The sequence below is a fragment of the Lissotriton vulgaris genome, chromosome 5 (assembly GCF_964263255.1).
Source record: "Lissotriton vulgaris chromosome 5, aLisVul1.2, whole genome shotgun sequence".
Lineage (NCBI taxonomy): Eukaryota > Metazoa > Chordata > Amphibia > Caudata > Salamandridae > Lissotriton > Lissotriton vulgaris.
In genome coordinates, this window is record NC_141693.1 from 26,389,639 (window position 1) to 26,414,888 (window position 25,250).

General features: G+C 46.8%; 1 protein-coding gene across 1 annotated transcript in view; it reads right to left on the reverse strand.

Annotated features, from left to right (window-relative positions):
- Positions 1–1,996: 1,996 nt before the first annotated feature.
- C5H6orf136 (chromosome 5 C6orf136 homolog) overlaps positions 1,997–25,250 on the reverse strand; it is a 99,045-nt gene continuing 75,791 nt past the window's right edge. Inside the window, exons 4-6 of the mRNA XM_086920704.1 lie at positions 20,376–20,576; positions 20,125–20,194; positions 1,997–2,747 (exon numbers count right to left, since the gene is read on the reverse strand). Coding sequence (XP_086776830.1) covers positions 2,607–2,747; positions 20,125–20,194; positions 20,376–20,576 — 412 coding nt within the window. The 3' untranslated portion in view covers positions 1,997–2,606. The remainder of the gene's footprint in view (positions 2,748–20,124; positions 20,195–20,375; positions 20,577–25,250) is intronic.

Below are 25,250 nucleotides of genomic sequence, written 5' to 3' on the forward strand. Positions count from 1 at the left end.
CGGCGTCGGGCCCGAAGGCATCGACGACGCCGGGACCGCAGAACCCTGCGGCGCCGAGCCCAAGGGCAGCGGTGGCGGCGGGATCGTGGAGCCCTGCGGCGCCGGCGCCAAAGACGCCGGCGGCGTCGAGGCCGAAGCACCCGACGGCGTCGGGGTCGCAGCCCCCGACCCACTAGGGCCCCCTGACGGGTTCGCTGGGCCCGAAGGCGCCGCGGAACCCGTCGGAGAAGAAAGGGACCTCATGGCCATGAGGAAGCGCTCTATCTCCTCCGGCGTCGCGTTCAGCCCAGGGACCGGGGGGTATGGAGCCGAACGCGGCGCCCGCGACTCACGAGGAGCCGCGTGGGCGGTGTCACCCGAACCCCCGGCCGCATCGCGCGAGCGTCGGGGGGAGTCGGAAGAGCGATGATGTCTCTTCGACTTCTTATGCTTCTTACCTGACGACTTGGACCCGGAGGAGTGGCGCCGACTCCCGGAGCTGTGACGGCTCCGCCCCCGCGACCTGTCCCTCGACCTCCAGTGGGACCGGGACCTCACACGGCGCGGGGCCGACTGGCGGATCTCGAGTCGCCTGCGGGACCGCTCCCGCCTGGCCTTCCGAGAGGGCCCGACAGTCGGAACAGGCCTCGTCGTCATGGTCGACGCCCAAACACGTCAGGCACAGGCGGTGAAGATCCGTAATCGACATGAGGCGTTCGCACTCGTCGCAGTGCTTGAAGCCGGGCATCCCTAACGGCACCGTCGGAGTCGTGAAGACTTCGAAATAGATCAAAAGATCCAAAAAGTTAGTCAAAAAATGACTAGGGAACTGCTTTTTCCAGATCTGCGCTGGCTGGCGCGGAAAAAAGAAGAACTGACGTCAGCACGCGGAGGCGGCGTCTATATACTCCGACGACGTCATCACGGCGCCCACGACGCCGACGACGGACGCGGAGCCGCAGACGACGCCTACCGACGCGCAAGGGTACTGCTACGCAAAATTTTCCGGATCCAGTCTGACGCCTGGGGATATTCTAAGGTAAGGAATCTATCACTAACGTGTCTCTTTCAGATACAAAGACACATGAACAAGAAAATAACCACCACAGACACAAGACGAAAAATGTGTGGGAGGGGATAGAGAGGAAAATAACGAAGGCAGAGAGTTAGGAGGGGAAAAAGCAGCATGGGCAGATGGTAGTGAAAAAAAAGCAACATGGACGGGTATAAGAGAGACAGCCTGAAAACACAAGCACGCCTAGCATAGGGAGTGCTTGAACACACAAAATTAGCTCCAAAAATGGGAGCAGTAGAAGGACAAGTACTTGGTCCATGCTCCAGGGGACGCCAAACACAAGAGGACATGAAGTACGCATGCCATGACGAATTGGAAGAATGCACATTAGAGAGACACTAAGGCTAACAAATGTTAAGCTGAAGGCGGGGTGCAAGCCCACTGACTGTAAACAACATGTGGGAAGAAAGTGCATGCACTGTCTGAGCGAGACAAAAAATGAGATCATATCCAACTACTCTTTACCTACTGCACTGGCTTACATTACACACAAAGGTATCCAGTTGAAACCCATGATCATTCACAAAGCACTCTACTCTTCTTGGCTTCCATACTAGCTACCAAATTCAGTTGGTGTTTTCCCAATTCGTTTTAAGACCCGCCTACTCCCTCCTCACAGAAAGCTCGCACGGAGACAGTTTTGAGGCAGTTTTATCAGTCACTGCTGTCATGCGTTTAAACTCTCTTCCTTTAAAGCTTCAGGAAACTTGTACACTTGACTTTTCACTGAAAACCTTCTCACTGTCATCCCTTTTCCTTAGTAATGGGATTGGGTCATTCAGGACAGGAAGTTTAGGCATCAGTGTGCTCAACAAAACCTCATACCATAATTCTGTGACATTTTTTTATGTCAATCCCTTCAAAAGTGCCTCCATGTAAACTTACAAGACTCACACCATGTCACACCAGCGGGCTCCTAGAATTAAAACACCTGGTCTTGACTTGTTCCTCTGATAATTTAATTTTGTACAACCTATGTTACAAACGGGCAGAGCAGGTCTGGTGCAGCAGACACACAAAAGGAAAACTGTCAGTGGTGGGTAGGTGGATTTCACCACCTTGATACATACTGAAGTAATGCGCACGTTAAGCCAGCCAAGAGGTGCTGATAACACTATGATAAACCGTTAACATACAACATTTAGACTGACGTTTACAATCGTGCAGAGAGAGAAAAGTAACACAGGCATATTTGGTTTTTTTACTGGAAGACATTGGCACCTACACAGCTGGTTTCTACTAGTTAAGGAAAGCCACTCTGGATAAAGTGCAAAGGATGCCCTCGTCTCGCTCCCCAAGGCACCTTATTCACTGTGGAGGACGGGACTCCCTGAAGATGGAAAAGGGGGGCTCTAGGGTAGCATTTACAGGACTCTTTTGAACAGACAGATCTGCTTCACATCTGTCCCCACGACAGAGCTAGTGGTCAGCTGCAGAGGTTTACAAAAAGGACAATTTGTCTTGTCCACAAATGCGCCTTTCCTACACAGCAAAATAGTTTATGGACATTAGCTCCTGTTCCGAAGCACCTCTTCTTTGTTGGAAATTGACTTCAACACTGCTTTTGCCCTGCCCTACACAGCTGCAAAAAGAGGAGGTTGAGGGCTGGTCGATGCTCTGCCATTCCTAGCGCCACGAGGAGGCCGGCAAGCAGTCGCTTAGTCTTGAAAACAGGGGGTTGTGCGGGCATTAACTGCAAAAGAGAAGACAATTCAAGCACATCAGTGTGCAGCAAGATGACCAGATCTTCTTCACAAGGTAAACATGTCAAGAATGTTAGCGGACAGGTTCAATTCAGGAAACTGACACTACCATAAATCATCAATCTAGGTGTGTTTTCTCCAATATACATTTAGCTTACGCACTGTGCAGGTTGGCAAATGCACTAGCAGACCCACACCAACATGCGTAGCACTGGATACAATCTTTAACCGAGACACCTCATGTCAGCCGAAAAACGCTCCAAAGCACCTGCACTGCTGCCTAGAGAATAGACAAACAAGTTACTTACCTTCGGTAACGCATTATCTGGTAGAGACAAAATCTAGCCGCAGATGCCATACCTTTGAATTCCCCCAGGCGTCAGACTGCATTTTGCATGACCAATACCCCTGCGTGCCTGTAGATGGTGTTGTCCGTGCCGTAAAAGATGTCTCCGTCACCTATATAGGCGCCATATTGGCGCGATTACTTCAGTTACTTTTCATGCCATAAGCGTGAAGCCCTTAATTGCACTGACACTGGTATGTCCAAACTAGGGCCCTGAATGGGACTATCCAGAAGCCTAGAAATTGGTCTGCAGAACGGGGAGGAAGGGTGGGTCGGTAAGGAATCCAGATACTGTCTCTCACATACAATGCTTTACAGAAGGTAAGTAATTTGTTCATCTGATGAGATATCTAGCCGTAGATTCCTTACCTTTGAATAGATACCCAAGCAATACCGTACCCGGTGGTGGACTGAGGACAAATTCTAAACTAGAAAGTCCTGCAGGACCGACCGGGTGAAGTGCCCATTCCTGCGGATCTGTCTATCTAGACAATCATGCTTGGTGAATGTGTGCAGGGACGCTCATGTTGCTGCCTGGCAGATGTCCAGGACTGGGACTCCATGTGCTTCTCTCCCTGCGGTCTATCCAGAACCCTGTCAATTTCAAAAAGAAACTTAAGACTCACCTTTTTGTTTGCTAATCTCCTCTTGTACCTCTCAGGCACCGCGCCTGGACACTCTTGAGTATCCGCACGCGATACAAGTGGACTTAACATAACAATGCAGTGGTCGCAGCTTTAACCATGGTGGTATGAGCACTTAAGCCCTCCGGTGGCTGCTTCTTGTCCAGTGTATTGCAGATTTTGATGTAGAGAACGACCCAGCACGAAATAGTTCATTTATGCACTGCCCGATCCTTCTTCACTCCAACATACCTCGCGAAGAGTTGGTCGTCTAATCGGAACTCTTGTGTGAGGTCAAGGCACAACGACAACACTCTTTTTGGGTGCAGGCGGTGGTGTCACTCGTCTTCTTTAGAGGGATCTGGAGGAGCGTAGAAAGTGTGCAAGGTGACTGATTTGCCCACATGGAATGGTGTAACCACTTTCAGTAAGAAAGAGGTCCTAGTGCGAAGCACCAGTCTGTCTGGAAGCACAGACAGGAATTGAGGCTTGGATAATAAAGCCTGCTGCTCAATCACCCTCCAGCAGATGTCATTGCCACAAGAAAGCCTATTTTGATGGTGAGAAGCCAGAGGGGACAGTTATGAAGAGGTTAGAAAGGAGATCAAATGAGGAATGTGAGAACCAGATTAACGTCCCATTGAGGCATAAAGAACGGAGAAGGTGGGAACATATGACCTTTTTGGAACCTATTTACAATGGATGATTTAAATAAGGAAGGTTGGTCAGGCATCCACAAGAAATCAGATGAGGCAGCTACTCTTTCAAATTGACCAGAGCACATCCCTGCTGGGTAAGGGTAAAAAAATAAGTAACATTTCAGAAAAGGAGTTAGAAAGAGAGCCAATAGACTCCTCTGTACAATATGTTAGAAACTTTTTACATCTACAGGCATATAGAGTCTTGGTGAAGGGAAGCATGACTGCCAGAATAACATTATGGACTTCGGGAGGAAGGTAGAAAGCTATCAACTGCCGCCATTCAATCTCCACGCAAGAAGGCGGAGACCTGACAGGTTCGGGTGGATGACCCTCCCCTGCTGCTCTGACAGAAGATCCTCCCCAAAGAGACAACCTGATCGCAGGATCGAAGCTCATGTTCAGAAGCTCAGGAAACCAAACTCTCCATGCCCAGTCCAGACACACAAGGATGATTTGGGCCCAGTTGTTCCTGATCTTCATGAGAACTCTGGGCAGGAGTTGTATGGGCGGAAAGGCGTACAGGAGGCCTGAGCGCCACTTCACGAAAAGTGTCTCCTTGTGAGAGCTGCATTTGAAACTCCAGCACGCAAAACTGCTGACATTGCACATTCTAGGCAGAGGCAAACCGATCTAACCATGGCTCTCCCCACTGTTAAAAAAAAACTTTAGGGATTTAGTTCTGTAAGGTCCTTTCAGATACTATCACCAATAATGAATCCCATATCATATCTAAGGTTAAGGGCCTTTTGTCTTCCTGGTTTCCTAAATATATTTCTTGGTGGGGAAGATTACAAACTCTTAAAATGATGATAACCCTAATTATTAATTTTTTATCGTCCATGTTATCTTTAAAACTTTCTTCCGCCTTTTTCCATGAGATTGTTTCAATCTCTTCAAAAAATGTATGGAATGATAAGAGCTCGAATTGCTTATAAATACCTCTGGAAACCTTCTGACCTGGGTAGTTGTAATCTTCTGGATTGGAATCTATATCAAATTGCCTTCCTAGCATCTCAAGGTGCACTTTGGTTCTTACGGATTCCCAATATATCCCAATATATACCGTTTGGATTTACATTGAACGTGAGCTATGCGCTCCTTTTTATTCACTCCTTCCTTTCTCAAAGCTTCTAGGCGTGTTTTAGGTCATTCTCAACGTATTATATTAGCCAAGATTAATGCATTAAAATATACTGACAAAAAGGTATCCAAACCTATTCATAATTCAAGATGGTCTTTTTTATGGTACAATCCTAAACGTTCTACTGACTTTGACCCCAGCAGGGCCTCTTTGTGGGCGCCACCAAAAGGTATCAGATTGGTGAAAGACTTCTATGATTCTAATCATGACCCGCTTCACTTTTCTTTCTTAGCCAAAAAAGATAGTCTTAGCAACATGGACTTTTATTCTTTTTTTAAACTAAAGGTTAAACTTTCTAAAATATCCCTCTCTACAGATTGGGTTACTTTTTCACTTTTCTATGTGGTTACGTTCAGGCCATGCTGCGTCTAAAATGTATCAATTCTTATCTGCTCCACTCCCTTCACAGTCTACAATTACTTATGTTAAATGGTCCCATCATTTTGCAGATGACACTTTAAAACATATTTCACAAGATACCTGGCATTTATAGGGAAATTATCCCTATGTGATAAAATTGCTCCTTCAATTATCCAATCCAAATTCTTCACATTAAATCTTCTATATTGGACCCCTCTGGTTTGCATAAATTGAAACTATGAGATGGCGATCTTTGTTGGGACTGTAATCTAGTACCAGGCACCCATCAACATATGTTTTTTGAATGTACGTTAATAAACTCTTTCAGGGGCCGGATACAGAAACACTTATCACTAATTTTTAACACATCTATAGAACTTTCTTTGCCTATGATTTTACTAGGTCCATGGGCTACAGTTATTCCTTTACCCCTTCACAATACGGATCTGGAGCTATTAGTATAATTTTAACAGCAATGGATAAAAGTAAGTCTAACAGAATGGAAATCTTTTCATCTTCTGTCTTATCATACCTGGTGGGCATGGTTCTCTACCTTGGTGGAGCACATACCTTTGCAGAGGAAAAACATTACTCGCCTTGCATTTGTAGTAATGTTTGGCGGTGCTTGGACAATTATATGAACTTATCCTCTCAGGGGGTGGCAGCTCAGTATCCTTTTGATTCAATTTCTTAACTTATTTTCTTATCAGTGAAGCAGATGTCCCTTTCCATCCATTTTATTCCTCTCTTTTTTATCCTTCTGTCTTTCTCTAATATTCTTTCGTCTTTCTCTCTTCCCCGGCCATTCTTGCTGATTTGACTTATTTTTCTAGCAATACAACTATTTTAGGTCAATGTTTGGATATATGTAGTTGGCTTTACCTGCTCCATATTTCTGGGATATCTGCCAATAATTGATGAATTGATGATATTTATTTGTCATGATATTTATTGTTCACTTTATTAAAATAATGATATTTTAGCCTCTCTTTTTATCCCAGTTCATTGGTTCTTGGTTATGAAATCCTTTTTCCTTTTAAATGCTTTGGTACTAATTTATTATATACTTGATTCTGACCTGTTGTATTACAAATGTATTTATTTTTTCAAATAAGCAATAAAGATATTTGAACAAAAAAAAAAAAGAAACCCTGTGCCACCTGCGGGTGGAAATGCCATTCGCAGGGCCCAAAGGCTCACCGGAGGGGTCAGTCCGCTCAAATACGCAGTGCATGGCCTTCTAGAACTCTCTTACATACGCCCTCGGAAAGGGTGGGAGGCTTGCATTCAGCCCTGGCAACAACTCTGCAGAGCCTTACATAAAATTGGCAGATGAGAAGTCGAACATTCCTCGGCTTCTCGTGTTTCTTATGTTTCTTCCCAGAGTGTTCTGATTACTTAGAGTGGGAGGAAGAAGATTGGAGCTCCTGGAGCGGTCTCACAACCTTTCTCTTGATCAGGACCGAGACTGATGCGGTGCCGCCTACCAGGCTGCTAGCAGATTCAGGGAAAGCTCCCTCAAAGCCTCCGGCACCATGGCCCAGACGTCTGTGCACATCTTGGAGTTGTGGTTGTGCTCAAAACACCACAGACCTATGAGGTGTGGGTCAGTAACCGACATGGCACGATGACAGGTGCCACATAGTTTAAAACCTGCCTTCCTCGAAGACATCACCTCGACACACCAGAAAGAAAAGTTCCTCAAAAAGTGAACTCGACAAAACGTCAAGAATAGTGAAAAAAATGACAGAGGCATAGCTTTCTTTGGATCAGAGCTAACTGGTGTGGAAAGAATACAACTGGCATCAGCGCGCCTATATAGGTGTCGCAGAGCCGACTGACGCAACCTACTGGTGCTTGGTGTACTGCTCACGCAAACATTTTCTGGATCATGTCTGACGCCTGGGTGAATCAAAGGTAAGGAATTTGCAGCTAGATGGCTCAACCAGATATTAGTTTACAACAGTAATATCTGAATAGGACAAAACTTATAGGGGCAATGACGTTTATACGAAATTGGCACCTTCAATGATATCCTGGACACTCTAGTTCAGGATCAGATCAAATAATTCTAAAAGGGACACTGTTACTTTGAAGAAATACACTTGTGTTTCCATGTGTGTGTCACCAACCACCACACCCAGCTTTTCCAGCATACACGATTGTAGCAATGCATGCAAATTAACACCTTGGATGTTATGAAGGAGGCAGAACATGTACTGTAAATTAGATCATTATTTGGGGTGGGCGACTTCCTACCTCAAGGAACAATGACAACCCTAGAACCCCCTAAAGTCACTAAATCAACACGAGGCGGTAGCTAAGGCTCAAACTAAGTCAATTTGAGGCAGGCCGTGATGGAGGAGGGAGGGATACACTAACCAGGTTCATCCTGGTCAAAGAGTAAACCTCCTGACCTATTCTTTCACCACAGCTTTTTTAAGCACTCTAGAACCACAGGAGAGGGCCTTAGAAACGTGCAGGGTGTCAGGCAGAGGCTGAAAACAGCAGGGTCCAGTCCAAATGGCACTTGGGAACTGGGCAGTTGCAAGGAGGTCTCTTGTAACTTGTATCTCTGTAGCTTGAACAGCTCAGCAGCCTGACCCTTGGCATAAACTTATTTTTCCTAGTTACAAGTGGGAGCAGGCCAGTCCTTCAGGACTCCTACCACAGTCAGCAGATCCAGACCACTTATGTTCTTTCTCTGATCCAAGAGTGTCCTGTAGTGGGTACCTAGAAATGCCACATTCATGCCATGGGTCGGAAGGATTCCTGGGCATGCTCTCACTAATGGGTTAAGAGTTCTTGAGGGCCAACCCTACTCATGTTTAGCATTTTCAAGATGGAACACTTCAGCCAAATTAAACACAAGCTCTGCAGGGATGTGAAATTCCTATAGTTCGCAGCCCAGGACATATCGTTTGGGGTCAAGGGCATCAAGTTTTCATGTGTATTTTGTCTCTGGGACAAGTAGGCCTAACACACAGAAGCACAAACCCTTTGGCTGCCAATTTACAGTACCACATTATGAATCAGGGAGGGGCATTTCCTGCAGTGAAGGTAATATTTGTGTCCATGTTGTTCAAACTTATATTAATGGTTCATTAATGCAAAGACTTTATTATTAGGGCGAGTGCTCTAAATAAATGCTGTAAGCTCGCCTGCAGTACCAACGGTGGTTCCGGTATAAAAATGTGAACACGTTTTCAAAGTTTCGCAATACGAGGCTATGTATAATGCTCTCAGAATATGCTCTGATTAGATGCAAATATTTGCAGAAGCTTGAAAACCAGATTGACATTTCTTTGCTTTCAAAATAAAATGTTCACCAAAAAAAGCAAGTGGGAAAAAACAAATCATTTCGCTGAACTACAGTAAAATTTTAGGTACCATTTCTTTGCAGCATCATTTAGCAAAATGTGTTGATGTATGCTAGCATTTCCCAAAAATATTCATAATGTAAAATCAGTGTAACCAGTTTCAATAAGATTGTCAAAGACAGTAGGTCTGAAATTGATGGTCATCCTTCTGGTTTTGTCAATGTGTCTCTTGATGCTGCAAAAAAATGGTACCTAAACTTTTACAGAAGTTTAGCTAAATGTTTTTTTCCCCACTTGCATTATTTTGTGAATTTTTTTTTTCTTAAAGCAAAAAATCATCAATCTAGCTTTCAAGCTTCTAATCAGACTATTTTGGGACCATTATACATAGCCTCATATTGCTAAACTTTGAAAACGTGTACACATTTTTATACTGGAACAACTGTCAGTAATGCAGTTCGAGCTTACAACATTTACTTAGAGCTCTCACCCTAATAAACAAGCATTGAAAATGCAATAGGTCTCGCCTTTGATTAAGTTAAAGCCATTTGCTTTCCTAATGGTATTGTATAGCAAAGCAAATGGCTAACTTAATAAAAGGCAAGACCTATTGCATTTTCAATGCTTGTTTCCCCGAGCTACTGGGGAAGAGGTTAATCTGCGACGCCCGCTGCCTCCCTCCCTTTTCACCTGGAATAAAAAAAAAAACAAGGGACTGCAATACGATACGAGCAATCACCTGGGATTCTGCCTGCGCTCCGGCACGGTAGTGAAATAATCTCTCTCTTCCGGTGGTACATTAAAGTCAGACGGCCAAACAATATCAATGTTAATACTTTACCCGGACACTGTTCTGGATGTATTTGTCATTGCTAGAGTGAATTATCCACAAAATGCTCGGATAGTAGGTAAAAAATGCTAATGGCACCCGTTTAAGATGCGCAACAGATTTGTTGCAAATGTCACAAATACTATGACTACAATGCTGACGGTAACATCGCAAATGTCTAAAGCATAACAGTAATTGTCTTGTATATAATGAAAAATTGCTAATAAAACTGTTTCAAAAACTATATATTCAATACTCGAGTGGTATAATGACCAAGCTTCGTGCAGGAGTTTCTGCAGTTTTAAGGTATTTTTGGGTATATGAAGGCCAACGTGACCTGTGTACCAGAGCCCTAGAGTAAAATCATTATATGTAACACGCGAAAACTGTTTATGTGTTGCCTTTCCTGGAAGTATTGAGTGAAACGTCCCTTCGTTTAAAATAAAGAGAAATACAATTGCAAGCAGTGAACACCAGCAAATAGCAATTTATAAATGATGTATAAATAAAAAAGGGTCTGTAAACCCGGGCTACAATCTCAAATGAAACGCAGAGGTCGAGTCTATGCATTAGTTATAACAGCTCCTTAAAAATAAAAAAATTTGGGGTCGTGGCTAAGCGGGCCATCACGGCGGACGCAAACTAGTGGAGCTCCGTTCCGCCCGCTACTTATCCGACTAAATATCCTGTCTCTTCGTACTACCCTGTTGCCAAACTGTTGAATTATCATGATACCATCTTACAGCAGGCACGGGCGAAGGAACCCCTCCTGTATGAAAATCAGCAGATTCTCATCTTTCCAGACTACACGAGATTAGTGCAACGAAAGCGGCAGTCGTTTATGGCGGCAAAGGCGCGCCTTCCGGACCTCAAGCTCCCCTATGCTTTGCTCTATCCGTCCCGCCTGAGGGTGGTGTTCCAGTCTCGCACCCATTTTTTTGATACTCCGGAGGAGGTATTTCAATGGACTGACGAGACAGTGAAAGAGAGAGTGCATACCCCGCCGGGCATAGACTCAGATTCTTCGCAGAGTGGGGCGCAGTCGCAAGCTGCCCGGGGGTCGCGGGAATTTGTGTTCCAGATCCAGGAGGCGCTCCACCTCGGGAGGGGCGAAGGACACCCCTGACCCTCCGATAGTGGATCCCTGAACTCCTGGCACACAGGCAGGAGGGACTCTGACACTACTGTGACTATACAGTGATTGGTATGCCTGGGGAGCCACTGTAGAGAAGCTCGGGGAGAGAGCCAGGGCCGAAGAGTCTCTGGGTACACGATGAATGTGATGATTGTGGAGCGGTGGGGGAGATGTATGAGGGGCAGACCCTTTTCCCCCCTTGCTTAGGGATTATTGGGGGGTAGTTGGGTATATGGGCATTTTGAGAGGGATCCATTGGTGTGGACGGCCTCAGGTCCAACGTTTGGGTCAGAGGGCGGACCATACAGCGAAAGGTACTTCAGTTTTTGATGTATGGGAGTGGGGGGAGGGCAGTTCATTGTTTTGAAGGGGGGGGGGGGGGGGCTTGTTTGGGTTGGGTCGCACGACAGTTGGGGCGTCTTCATGGATCATTTGTATGCACCAGACAAGAAAGAACAGTTTTCCCTTACCTACCACATAATTGAAAAATGCAGCTACTACAAAATAGGTGACAAGAACAAGACCATAACTTGCAATATTACAACAAGGTATATATTATTTATTTCATTTTTATAAATATATGCTCCATAAATTTACTTCAAATAACATTGTTTCAAAAAATTCATCAGATATGGTGAAATTTATAATTTTTATACAAACAAAGTATTTTTATAAATACAGAAAAAGAGAACACAAGAATTTGTATGCACCTCCATGGCCCATCATATGGGCATTTCCATTCCTTGTTTCCGGATGGCAAGTACAGAGACTAGGGCCTTAGGTCCCAGAGCATCCCTACGTGTCCTTAGCTGGAATGAGCGGGGAGTATTGGACAAGGTTAAGAGGGGGGCTGTTTTGCGGCAGGCAAAAAGGGAGCGTGCAGATATCTTGTTACTGCAGGAAACCCATTTACTGGGCAACAAAACACTTTGCTTACAGTGTTTTGGCTACCAGCAGGTCTACCATGCGGGATTTGTCAGAGGCTCCGGGGGAGTGGCCATATTGGTACACCGCAGACTCTCCTATGTTCACTCTACTCCATGGGTTGATCCGCAGGGCAGGTACATATTCATCAGGGGTATGGTAGGAGAGGAGACCCTGGTGCTGGGTAGTGTGTATGCTCCGCCTCCTCTGCAGTGGTCGTTGGTGGAGAAGCTATTTGCAGTCTGGGCTGATATTCCTGAGACACCAGCGGTGATAGGGGGGGACTGGAACCATGTCATGGATGGACTGGTAGATGGATATAGGCCTGGGGGTGGGCGGGCAGCCGGAGCATCCACTAAAGTAGGGGACATGGTTAAAAGCTTGGACTGGGTGGACACGTGGCGCTATTTACATGCACATGGGCGGGAATATACATACATGTCTGCAGTCCACAAATCCTTTTCTAGAATAGATTATATATTTGCCCCTCGAGCAGTTATTGGAAGGGTGGAGTCGGAGGCTGTGCTGTCGCGGGGGCTCTCGGACCATTCCCCCGTCACCATAGAACTTACCTTAGATAGAGGGCGGCAGCCATTTCGATGGCACCTCTCTACATGGCACCTTCATAACGAGGACTATCAGAAACACATGGGGGAGGCCATTGCACACTTCTTGGTGGAGAATGTTGGATCGGTCATGGATGCAGAGATGGTGTGGGAGGCCCTGAAGCCCACGCTGCGGGGAGTAGACATTGCATGGTGTGCGGATAGGCTCTGGCAGCGTAAAGCTAACTTAATCCGCGCCGCAGCAGACATTGAGGTCCTGGAGCGCCGCTGTAGTGTAGATGGAGAAAGTCAGGTGGTGGGGCAACTTCTTTTGGCACAGCAATCCTATGCGTCCCTGCTGCTGGATGAGGCGCGCCAGGTATGGCTTGCGATGCGCAGCAGGATTTATCAGTGGGGGGATAAGTCAGGAACGATGTTACATCGGCTCTGCCAAAGCACGTTCCAGGTGCAGACCCTACCGGGGATCCTGGATGCTGCTGGAGACTATCACAGACCCGAGGGAGCTGGCTGAAAGTTTTGCAACATATTACGCCGCTCAGTATGCCCCGAACGAGTGCCTCCCGCCAGACATGGTAGAAAAATGTATTGCAGATTTGCCACCACGAGCGGTGACAGATGAGGTGCGTGAACGCCTCGAGCTCCCATTGACGGTGGAAGAGTTGGGAGGGGCCCTGGGAGAACTTAATACCGGAAAGGCTCCAGGACCCAATGGGTTTCCGAGCGAGTTTTACAAGAAATACCATCTACAGCTAGGTGCGCATTACAGAGCGGCACTAGAAAAAGCCAGGGAACGGGGCTGCCTCCCCGCAGATTGAAGGCATGCTGAGGTGGTGGTGTTCCACAAGCCACGTAGGCCCCCGGAGCAACATGCGTCATACCGGCCCATATCTCTCCTTAACGTAGAGGCTCAGATTCTAGCTAAGGCACTGGCTAACCGTCTCCTACCCCACATTGTGGGGCTCGTTCACCCGGATCAGGCCGGGTTCGTGCCCAATAGGGCAACTAGACACAATATTCGCAGGGCCCATGTGGTGGCGGCGGTTCGAGATACCGGGAGGCAAGCGGCACGTCCCTAGCGGATATTGACAGGGCCTTCGATTCACTGAGCTGGGTCTACCCGGTGGGCGCTTTTGCCTCGGCTTAACTTAGGGCCTCGTTTCCCGTCATATCTGCGACTCTTGTACATGGACCCGGCGGCCTCGGTTAGGGTGGCAGGGGCTATTTCCTCTAAATTTTCCATTGGGCGTGGCACCAGGCAGGGCCGCCCCCTTTCGCCGTACCTGTTCGCCCTGGCCATGGAGCCGTTGTATAGAATTGCACTCTTTGCTGATGATGTCCTGTTTTTTCTCACAATTTTTAGTAGGTCGGGCCGCGTATCCTTGAGATAATGCAGATATTTGGCGAAATCTTCGGGTTATACATGAATCCTCGTAAGTCGACCCTATGGGTGCTGGGGGAGCATTCCAGGGTGGGGGACTGGGCATCCACGCTACAGGTAGCAGTTGGGGGTATTAAATACCTGGGAGTGTATCTCTGAGGTTCCTGCGATCTCCTGGGAGCGCAACCTGGTGCCAGTTTGGGATCGGGTTCGGACGGAAATGAAGACGTGGTCCCGAATGCCCCATACTATCTATGGCAGGTCGGCCATCTTTAAAATGGTGGCCCTTCCCAGATTACTCTATCAACTACAGAACCACCCCAACCCGATCTCACCCCATTGGTTCCGGCAAGTTGATTCGGCACTGGGGCAGTTTCTTTGGGCAGGAAGAGCGGTGCGGGTGGCGCTGCGCACTTTTTTTTGTCAACATACTGTGGTGGCTGGCAACCTCCGATATCCTTTCCTAGTACCGAGCCTAACATCTCCTGGTCCTGAATGAATGGTGGTATGGGGATAGTGGGGACCCAGCATATGCCCTAGAACGACATCTTATGGGCTCTAACACTCTACATGCGGTTTTGTACGCGGCGCAGTTGCGAAGGAGGTTGCCGCCTGTCACCCAGGTAGTGTTTCGGATCTGGAGGCAGGCACTACGTCGAATGGGAAGGTGGGGCACGTTGAATGAGGAGACCCCGTTGTGGCATAATGGGGGCCTGCCGGCTCTGGCGGCTCTCCAGGGTTTCAGGGGCTGGGATAATATCGGAATTTCGACACTAGGACATGTAATGTCGGGAACAAGACTCAAATCCTTCCAGAATCTACGCGAAGAGTATGATATGCCCCAGTCCCAATTCTTTAAATATCTGCAATTGCGCCATGCCATTACACCAAGCTTGGAAGGTCTTGATTCCCTCCCAGAATTTAGTCCATAAGAGGCCAAGGTCTTTATGGGGGACTTCGGGGATAAGAAGATATCTCGTATTTAACAGACATTAGTCACACATTGCTCCACAACACTGCAGAAGCTTCGGGAGTCCTGGGAGAGGAATGTGGGGGCACTGGAGGAGGAGGACTGGCGGGAGGCGTTGGCGGCCCCTAGAGGTGCGGCCATATCGATACGCTTGTGGCTCATCCAATTCAAATACCTGCATAGGGTCTACTTTACAAGAGAGAGATTGTGGCGGGCAGGCCCCATCGCATCCACAGACTGTCTCCGGTGTGGCTGGGAGGTGGGGACGTTAATCCACACGGTGTGGAGTTGTAGCTCACTGGCTAGGTTCTGGAAAGGGGTGTGGGGTTGTGTGTCTGAGGTCCGAGGGTGGGAACTCCCTCGCACACCGCAATTAGGTCTGCTGCATGTGTTAGAAGTGGTGGGGGGGTAACGTGTATAAGCAGCATTTACTGTTACTGGGCCTAACCTTGGCCAAAAGAGACGTAGCCAAAGCATGGAAAGATCCCCGAGCTCCCTCGGTTCTGGTGTGGAAGAAGGGGCTTGTCTTTTGTATGGGGCTGGAACAGCCAATCTTTGTGGCCCGAGCCTGCCCACGAAAGCACTACCGGATATGGAAGCGGTGGGCTGACTAACGGGGCCTGTGGCTGGAGCCTCCGTTGGAACAGGAGGTTGCTCTGGAGGTGGCATAAAGGGGGCCAAAATGAAGGTGTGTGTACATTATCAGACTAAAGCTTGGTTCGTAGGAACTGTGAGAGGATGTCGTGCGACTGGGGCGGGTGGGATCCGGGTGGGAGGAGTTGGGGGACGGGGGTTGGCGAGGGGAGGTGGGATGTAGAATTGTTAAGTTTGATATTATTTTTGGACTAAAAATGATGCAAAATGATGCATAGATTGCCATTTCTTTGATACTGTGTATTTGATTGGCAGTTAAATCCGGAGTGCGGGCTTCTGCGCTGTGTGTGCAATCTGGCAATTAAAAAAATGTCATAAAGTTAGCCTTAAACCCACATCACCGTGCGTGCCTCCAAGCGCTATTCGCATACCCTTGCAAATGAGTAACCAAAACTAAAAATCATGCTCCCATGTTTCATTTACTACTGTTTCGTTTGCTTAAAATAAACCGGACAAGAATAAGCATTGATGAAATTCACTCAAAGAAAAAACTACATTTAAGCAAAAGTAAAATTTTAAATCAGCCCACAGCTACTGACTAAAGTGGCATAGTCATCGAGTTTTAACAATATGAACACATCGCAGGAGATGTCAAAAATGCCCAGCGCAAAAAGAAACGCCCAACAGCAGGCAAAAAAGCATACGCATTAAAGAAACTGTTTCCATGACCACTATAACAAACATAAAACCTTGCTCCGCTTTGCTATTTTGTCACAGTGAACTTGATATCAGTACATGGAAGTCGCCCGTACTCAAAAGGCTGGAGTGGTCTGTACACCACAGATAGGCAGGATTCACACACCTATCTCAGCGGGGCATGGCCTCGATGGCCAACACTGCTACTCAAGCATGCCTGTAGGAATGACAGCATTTCCATCGCCAGCGGGCAGCCGGGGACGCAAAAAGGGGAGGGGCGAGGTACACAGCCACACATGCAGACAAAGGGTGCACTTCCTGACACATAACAGGTTCTGATGCCCGGGGCTGCAGTTTTCTGCCAGGTTTCATCTATCCCGCTCACAAAGCCAATGCCTGGACTCTGATGCGGCCTGCAGCTGAACGGGGCTCGGGAAGTTTCGTGTTCTGCTACTGGAGCAGCCAAGCTGGGCTGCGGTTTCAATTCGGAAAACTGGAGCAAATGTTTATGTGATAAATTGGACCAAACCTAACACCCATGGCAATTAAACTCAGCCCCGCTCGCACGCAAATGCCATGTACAGAATTAACGGTAAACCACCACGAAGGTTGTGTTTAGAGAGAAAGAAAGGGGCGTCTGTTCTCCCCAGCAGAGGGGGGGGCAGCACGGCCTCATACTGAGAGCCCTGTGAGCCACACGAGAAAGACTGGCAACAAATCACCTATGAGAAACCATGCGCAACCACTGCATAATTACATATGCTCTATAAAAGACCTACCTACAAATCAAAAAGGATTTTAGCAGCTAGTACCCAACAGGCGGGATCTATCAAGGCCCCAACATTAAGATCTGTAAATGAGTTACAAAAAAGCGTGCTATGACAGGATATATGGAAGAGGAAAACAGAAGAACCACCCTGAGTTACCAGGACGCTCTTCGCTGTCCTCAGATGAACATCTCCTCTTATGAAGTTCCTGTATTGTAAGTGCCAGCGGGGCAGTTCAATACCAGAGTTTAAGACTGTCACATAAAATGCATTTAGATACAATAACACGAAATGGTACTTATTGATATAGTCAATATTAGTCTCAACAGTGTGTGAATGTTTCTGTGCTTTTCGAGAGGAGCAATGTTTTTTTAAACCAAGAACTAGTTCATTTTAATCTGAGAAAGCTCACCTGAAGGGCACGTCTTGGGAAGGCGAGGCTGCTTGCGCCACTAATGATTCCAGAAATATACCCATCTAGTTACCAGCTCTACATGGTAACGAGACAATGCAAGCCGCTACTTCACCGAGCCTGAAAGGGCCCCTTCAGGCTGCAGTAGTACCCTCCGCGAAGTACCTGGGTGACCTTTCGCTTGCAGTCAGTGTGTATTAATTATAAAGCGCCTGCCAACCCATTCTAATCAATGCAAACCCAGCTCCAGTTTCTCCAGCGGTGAGACAAAAAAATGTTTTGCCGCGTTACACTCCAACAAAGCACGGCTCTCCTGGCCAGACACAGCCCGGAGCGGGCTATTGCTGCCATTGCAACTAGAGCACACTAAATTACCTCTTATTTGTTACCATCCATAATTGATGGACAGATTGAAATATAGCTGCCGCTGTATCACGGAGCGGGTCTACTGAAAGGATGGGGGAGGGTGGGAAGCTGTAATGCTCGGTTTGCTCCTGCACTAAATATTTCCTTGCAGAGACGCGGCTCGGAGGTGGAGCCCCTCGGAGGGAAGGCAGTGCAACACTGAGAGTGTGGTGGGGGGTGGTCGCCAACGGGTGCACGGAACAGTATTACATACACTCTTTTCCTTCTCTGAGGGACTTGTCTTGGAGGTGCAGCCCCAATGAAGGGAGGAAAGAGCTGAGGGGTAGGAGAACGGTAGGGCCTGGTGAAGAGAGCTAGAACGTTTAGTCTGCTTTTTGCACTACACCACTCCTTGCAGCGACAAGTCCTGGGGGTAAAGCCGGTGGGAGGGGGAAGAGGGCATAGTTGTGAGGGGGCGGGGAGGGCCCGGTGTAGTGCGGGAAAGGCAGGGAGCGGTAATGCTCAGTCTTAATTCCTCATCACCCTCTTCTCTGCGGGGGCAAGTCTTGGAGGTGGAACCCCAGGGAGAGAGGGGCGCGCACAGATGGGGAGGGAATGGTGTGGAGGGCCTCGGAAAAGTAGGGAAGGGACAGGAAGATGTAAAGTACAGTCTCTTTTCTGCACCCTGTCATTCCTTCTAAAGTCAAAGCTTAGAGATGGAGCCCACGGAAGGGAAGGGGCACAGAGCTAGAGAGCAAATGATACTGACCGCCCAGACAAGGGATTATAAGCCAGCGCGCCTTCCACCTCATCTTTTCTTGTTCCTGCAGGGTGAAAGCCTGTGGAAATGAGGAGTACAGAGATGGGGGTCGAGGGGTACTGACAGCACGGTGAGACCAGTAAGACTCAACATGACGACTGCACTACCTCACTCCCTACAGGACCACAGGTGTCAGCCGCAGCCTGTGACACAAACACGAGTACAGATGTGGCAAGGGATACGAACGAGAAAGCCTAGTAAACAGCACCCGAGGGTTTTAATGATACCATGAAACTGTGAACTTCCTCACCCTGCCTGTGTTAGGGAGTTCACCACGTGCCTCCTCCAGGGGAGTGCACTGAGCGCCTTCTTCAGCCTCTGCGTCGGACGAAAGCTCTGACCTCTGTCCAGAAGTGCCCCGGCCAGCACAAGTTCCACGCAGCCCCAGCCGTCCGCGGGCGAACAGACAGGCAGCGCAACCCCGGGCTTTGATCACACACACGGTCCGCTTACCTCATATGGAAGAGCGCCCTTTATCAATCAGTTTTGCTCCGTGGATGCAGCGGCTCCCACCAAAATAATCCTCAAACACGTCCAGACCCTTCCAAGAACAGGAGAACAAGCGCGGCGCGGTCCCGAAAGTAAAAGAGGATCTCTTGTCTTTATGGGGCCATGTGTTTTGAACACATGGCCCCATGGCCCCAAAAAGATAAGAAAGCTTTTATGCCAGAAGGAAAGCAGGAGAGCCCGTCCAAATGGGCTGTCTGAAAAAGAGAAAAGTCTACGTCACAAAGAGCTCTTTCCCAATGGCTGGCCACCATTTAGCATAAACGGTGACACCGGCCATTGGGAAAGAGGGGCGTGGCTTGAAGCACTTTACTGAAAGTCCTCCAAAACATAAAATCTCGCCGAGCGAGCTGCGCAGGTGCGCAGCCACGCTAGCAGAGACCTAAAAAGGCTTTGCATTAATGAACCATAAATACAAGTTTGAACAGCATCAACACATGGACACAAATATTACCTCAACTGTAGTCAAAGCCCTTCCTTGATCCATAATGTGGTACTGTAAACTGGCAGACAAAGGGTTTTTGCTGCATGGGGTTAGGCCTACTTGTCCCAAAGACAACATACACATGAAAACCTGTTGCCCTGACCCCAAACCATATGTCCAGGGCCTCGGGCTACTGCAAATCAGCTTAGCGGATCTCTTACAGTATCTGAAGAAACGGAGGAAAAGCATAAATGGATTCCTCAACCAATACAGAAGGGGAGCGTCTTCTAAGCTTTTCAAAGCCATAGTTCATTGAGCCACAAAAGAGGGTTCCCCTTTCGACCAACAAATTACAGATTTAGGGACTTGCAAGATAAAAAGGAAACACACTACTTTTTCAAGTTGTGGATAAATGAGATTCACTTTCTGATTTTTCCTCCTGCCAATATTAGAGAACAGAGACTCTCACACAACAACCTATTTATAGTCTAAAGCATGCCCTGCCTCACCTTGTCCACTTTGTGGTAGCAGATCAAGCCGTCTGGGCCAAGAAAGAATGTGGAATGGGCATCATAGCATCTGTAAAACAAAAAGGACCCAGTGAAAGGAGCAAACGCAGCACAAATTATCAAAGAGCAAGAGTTTCTCTCTCACAACTTCTGAACAAACTGATAATGTCCGAATTCAAGACTAGAATGACCAGATGTTCGCTGAGCACCTGACAGTACAATCCCCAGAGAAGGCTGCTGCCCACACTCACCTGTACAGTTCTGTCTTATCTTTCTTGTAGAAACGGAACATTAGCACATGGAAGGGAAGCCCCGTCACCCGCCACCGAGCTTGGACACTCCAGTTGTCAGGATGCTGCGTCAGCTTCAGCACCTCCATCTGGACATCGGCAAAGTAGTTCCAGGCCAGGAAGCGCAAGAGTGTCAGCACAACCTGGTACATAGGGCGGCCACTGGGAATGAGAGGGAGAACAGTGAAGTACTTTATTAGAGGCCAAAAACTACCAGTATCAACTTTGTTGTTGCCATCAGCGAAAACAAATTTGATAGTTAAATCAGCCCAGAACAAATCAATGCCAGAGGTAGGGGGAATCGAGTCCCGCTTTCAGTAGAGCCAGTGCCAAAGTCACCACCCTGCAAGGTTATGTAATCATAATAAAGCATAGCTTGAGAGTCTATCAAAGACACTGCGGTTCAATGTAAGCATTCTTGGTAAATAATGAAACTATGAAGAGCAGGAAAAAAAGGTCATTAACCATTTAAGCTGCAAAACCATTACTAGAGCTCTATTAACTGTTTCATAGTGATCTCTGAGCTACCGGACTGCTGTTGTATTGCCGAGCCGTGCCGAGCCGCTGCTCTGCAGGGCCGTGAACGTGACCCAGTACCTGCAAAGAACTACATACCTGCCAGCCGCGAGCCCCGTGCCTCAAGCCCAAAGAAGATCTTGCGGCTGCACTCAGCAGCGTGAAGGTAGACAGAGGTAAGCGGCGACAAGCCGGCTCTTCCTTTCAGAGGGCAAACAACAATGTGAGGAAAGGAGTGGGGGAGCAGGCTAAAGCTGCAGTTCCTCCCGTATGCCTACAAGTGGTCTGCTTTAGGCCGGCGCGGCAGGACGGTCCACTTCACCCCCCCCCCCCAGCACTCATACGAGAAGCACAGCTCCGCACAGGATTCCAAGCCACACAGTCCTAGAGCCCTGATAGGCTGAGGAAACCCTGCAAGGGCCAACAACACGAACATGAAAGGACCAATAATACGATATTTTATAAGGGGGTGAGTCCCAATAAGCCCTCAAACCGGCTCAGTTAGACAGCCAGCAACGATTGCAGTGACCATCTGGACTGTGGACGTGACAGACTAGCGGCATAACAGTGGCTACGTGAGCCTGTGGAGGGGAGATTTCGAAGAGGCGGTGACATCCTATACTAATCTCCAGCTAGTCTGAAGGTGCCCACCTGTCCACACGCTAAATTTGATTCCTTTTTGCTGAAAGCCACCACAGATGGAGAATTAAATCGCACTGATGGAGAAGAGACTGTCGCTGGGTGGAGGGGGTAACTCAATAGAGGTTGGTCATAATGAGGTACTGGAATACAGTGACGCACAGGCAGGGGCTGTTGGGCCAGACCACTTGGATCAATTACCAGTGTCTTTTCCATCACCGTCTCCTAGTATTCTCAGCTACAGCAAAGGGAAAAACACTACCTAAAAGGAAAAGAGCGCCTCAAAAACTGAATAAACCCCCAAAAAACTAAAAAGATCAAGGAAATCGACCCCAACCTTAATTGCCACAGAGCAGATACCCCAGCAAAATGTGCCAACTTTAATGATGCCGCGATCTCTTGAGGAGACTTTAACAGAAACTAACAGCCTTGCTATAGCCTGTACTTTCACGTTTGACTGCAATAGAAGGAATGCTAAAATCCCTAATGATTGACAAAACAGCGAATGGTGAGTCACTCACAAACAAAGATAAAACTCTTGTGCAGACATCTAGTAATGTGAGTCCCAGAGCGCACACAGTGTTTCCCTTGCGGGAGCGAGCAAGAGCACCATCAGTTTTAAAGTTAATTACAAACAGATGGTTTCAAAGCTCGCTCCCGCAAGGGAATCGCCAAACGTGCATGTGTTGCCATTGAAAGCAATGAGTGCACGTTTTTGGCCTAAAAACCGAAATCGATTACAAGAGGTCTCCTCCTATGCAGCGCATGCGAGCTGTGTAGGCGAGACCAAAAAAAGACAAGGAGTGGTATAATGTAGTTGCTCCCTATCAAATCTTATGCTTCCAAGCGATGTGGGAAGTGGACCCCATTCTTCTTAATAGTTATTGATGTTTTAATACCCCGGCCATCCCATCGACCAAAGGAAGAGCTAAAGGGGGATTGCAGACGTGTATATCTAACACCATCAGATTTAAAGTGGCATGCTTTGTTAATAAATCGCCATTTTTTTCACATCATATTAGATAGCAACCATAGCTTAAATTGGCTGATAATAAATTTTATAACAACAATTTTGTGACCCCATAAGAGGTGGTAAAAGACCTCGAAGAAACAGAGGATATAATACTTAAACAAGTAAACCCACTTTACTGTATATGGGCAGGCGATTTAATCATAGCAATATGCAAGAACGGAGATTATCGTATGTGCCAACAAATCTCACAAAATGAGGGCTTGAATGACCATTTTAAGCACACCGTCTATGGAAATGCTCTGAATAACCAGTTAATGGTATTGCAGGTGGAGATTAGGACACAGAGAACCCTAAATAATGGTCAAATAATCCCGACATTTACGGGGGGGGGGGGCACCTCGGTGATAGATCATATAATAAAATCTATTAATAGAAAGAATGATCAAGTGGAGGTAAATATAAGGATGACAGAATTTAGTGACCATGCTAACCTCTCCCTAATGCTGCCTTGGTAAGGCCAATGTTCAACTAAAAAGAGCACTATAACCCCTAAACTTGTCCTAGCTAGACGAAATGGCTACTCCTTAAATGGAGTAAGATTGACGAAGTGCTTTTTTCCCCCCGATTGATACAGACAAATTATAATGAGGTTACCTCCTGTCTAAACCAGCTAACAAATAAACCTCAAGTAGTTACTGCATTTATGAAGATCCTAGAGGCGATCAAGCAACAACTAATTCGCCCATCGGGTGCAGGTAACCAGCTACAAAATCGCTGGTTTGATAACTGCTCAAAAGCCTCTGCCAACCTTCCCCATGCCCTAAAAGTTAAACCAAGGGATAAATTACAAATTAAAATGAGAGATGTAAACAAGCTTGTTAAAAAACAGAAAAAACAAGTATGATCTGAAGCATGGGAGAAATTAAGGACAGCAGCCAATGATAGTGATTCTAAATCTTTTGGAGAAGTGGTTAATGCACCATTTCTACAAGAAGTAGGTGGCCCATCCACAGACGTGTGTATAGACGAAAATACGTGGATAGATCACTCCCAAAAAATCTTCTAAAGGCTGAATACAAGTACTACTGTAGAACAGCCGGACAAGATAATTTGCACTCCCCCTAGTTTTTTAATATGGAGGCGGTAGAGAGTGCATTGTCGCAAGCATCATCATTAAAGGCAGCAGGACCAGATTTGGTACCAGTTGATATTTTTTCTGAACCACAGAACCTTTTGGGTCCCTCTACTCACGCTAGTATTTAATGCCATTGGCATCCTGGGCCCCCTTCCATCTTGGAAACAGTCCATTATAGTAACGATAAACAACAAGCATTTACAATGCAACGGTCTCGCCTTTGCAAAAGTTAGCGCTTTTGGCATTGTAAATGACAAATGTTTTATTTATGTGTTGGTTTTGGAAACAGATAAATAAATGGCATTGTCATGAGCAGTAGAGAGTGAGTAGTAGAGAGTGAGTAGTAGAGAGTGAGTAGTAGAGAGAGTAGTAGTGAGTAGTAGAGAGAGTAGTAGTGAGTAGTAGAGAGTGAGCGTGTAGTAGAGAGTAGTGAGTGTGTAGTAGAGTGTGTGTAGTAGAGAGTGTGTAGTAGAGAGTGTGTAGTAGAGAGTGTGTAGTAGAGAGTGTGTAGTAGAGAGTAGTAGAGAGTGTGTAGTAGAGAGTGTGTAGTAGAGAGTGAGCAGTAGAGACTAGTGAGTGTGTAGTAGAGTGGTGAGTGTGTAGTAGAGTGGTGAGTGTGTAGTAGAATGTGTAGTAGAGTGTGTAGGAGAATGTGTAGTAGGGAGTGTAGTAGAGTGTGTAGTAGAGAGTGTGTAGTAGAGAGTAGTGAGTGTGTAGTAGAGAGTGTGTAATACAGAATGTGAAGTAGAGAGATTGAAGTAGAGAGATTGAAGTAGAGAGATTGAAGTAGAGAGATTGAAGTAGAGAGATTGAAGTAGAGAGATTGAATTAGAGAGATTGAATTAGAGAGATTGAATTAGAGAGATTGAGGTAGAGAGATTGAAGTAGAGAGATTGAAGTAGAGAGTGTGGAGTAGAGAGTGGAGAGTCTGTAGTAGAGTGTAGTAGAAAGTAGTGAGTGTGTAGTAGAGTAGTAGAGAATGTGTAGTAGAGTAGTAGAGAGTAGTAGAGGGTGTGTAGTAGAGTGTGTAGTAGAGCGTGTGTGTAGCAGAGTGTGTAGTAGAGTGTAGTAGAGTGTGTAGTGTAGAGTGTGTAGTGTAGAGTGTGTAGTGTAGAGTGTGTAGTGTAGAGTGTGTAATGTAGAGTGTGTAATGTAGAGTGTGTAATGTAGAGTGTGTAATGTAGAGTGTGTAATGTAGAGTGTGTAATGTAGAGTGTGTAATGTAGAGTGTGTAGTAGAGTGTGTAGTAGAGTGTGTAGTAGTGTGTAGTAGTGTGTAGTAGTGTGTAGTAGAGAGTGTAGTAAGTAGTGACTGTAGTAGATAGTGTGTAGTAGAGAGTGTCTAGTATAGAGTGTGTAGAAGAGAGTAGTGGCTGTAGTAGTGAGTGTGTAGTGAGTGTGTAGTAGAGAGTAGTGACTGTAGTAGAGAGTAGTGACTGTAGTAGAGAGTGTGTAGTAGTGTGTAGTAGAGAGTAGTGACTGTAGTAGAGTGTGTAGTACAGTGTGTAGTAGAGAGTAGCGACTGTAGTAGAGAGTGTGTAGTAGAGTGTGTAGTAGAGTGTGTAGTAGAGAGT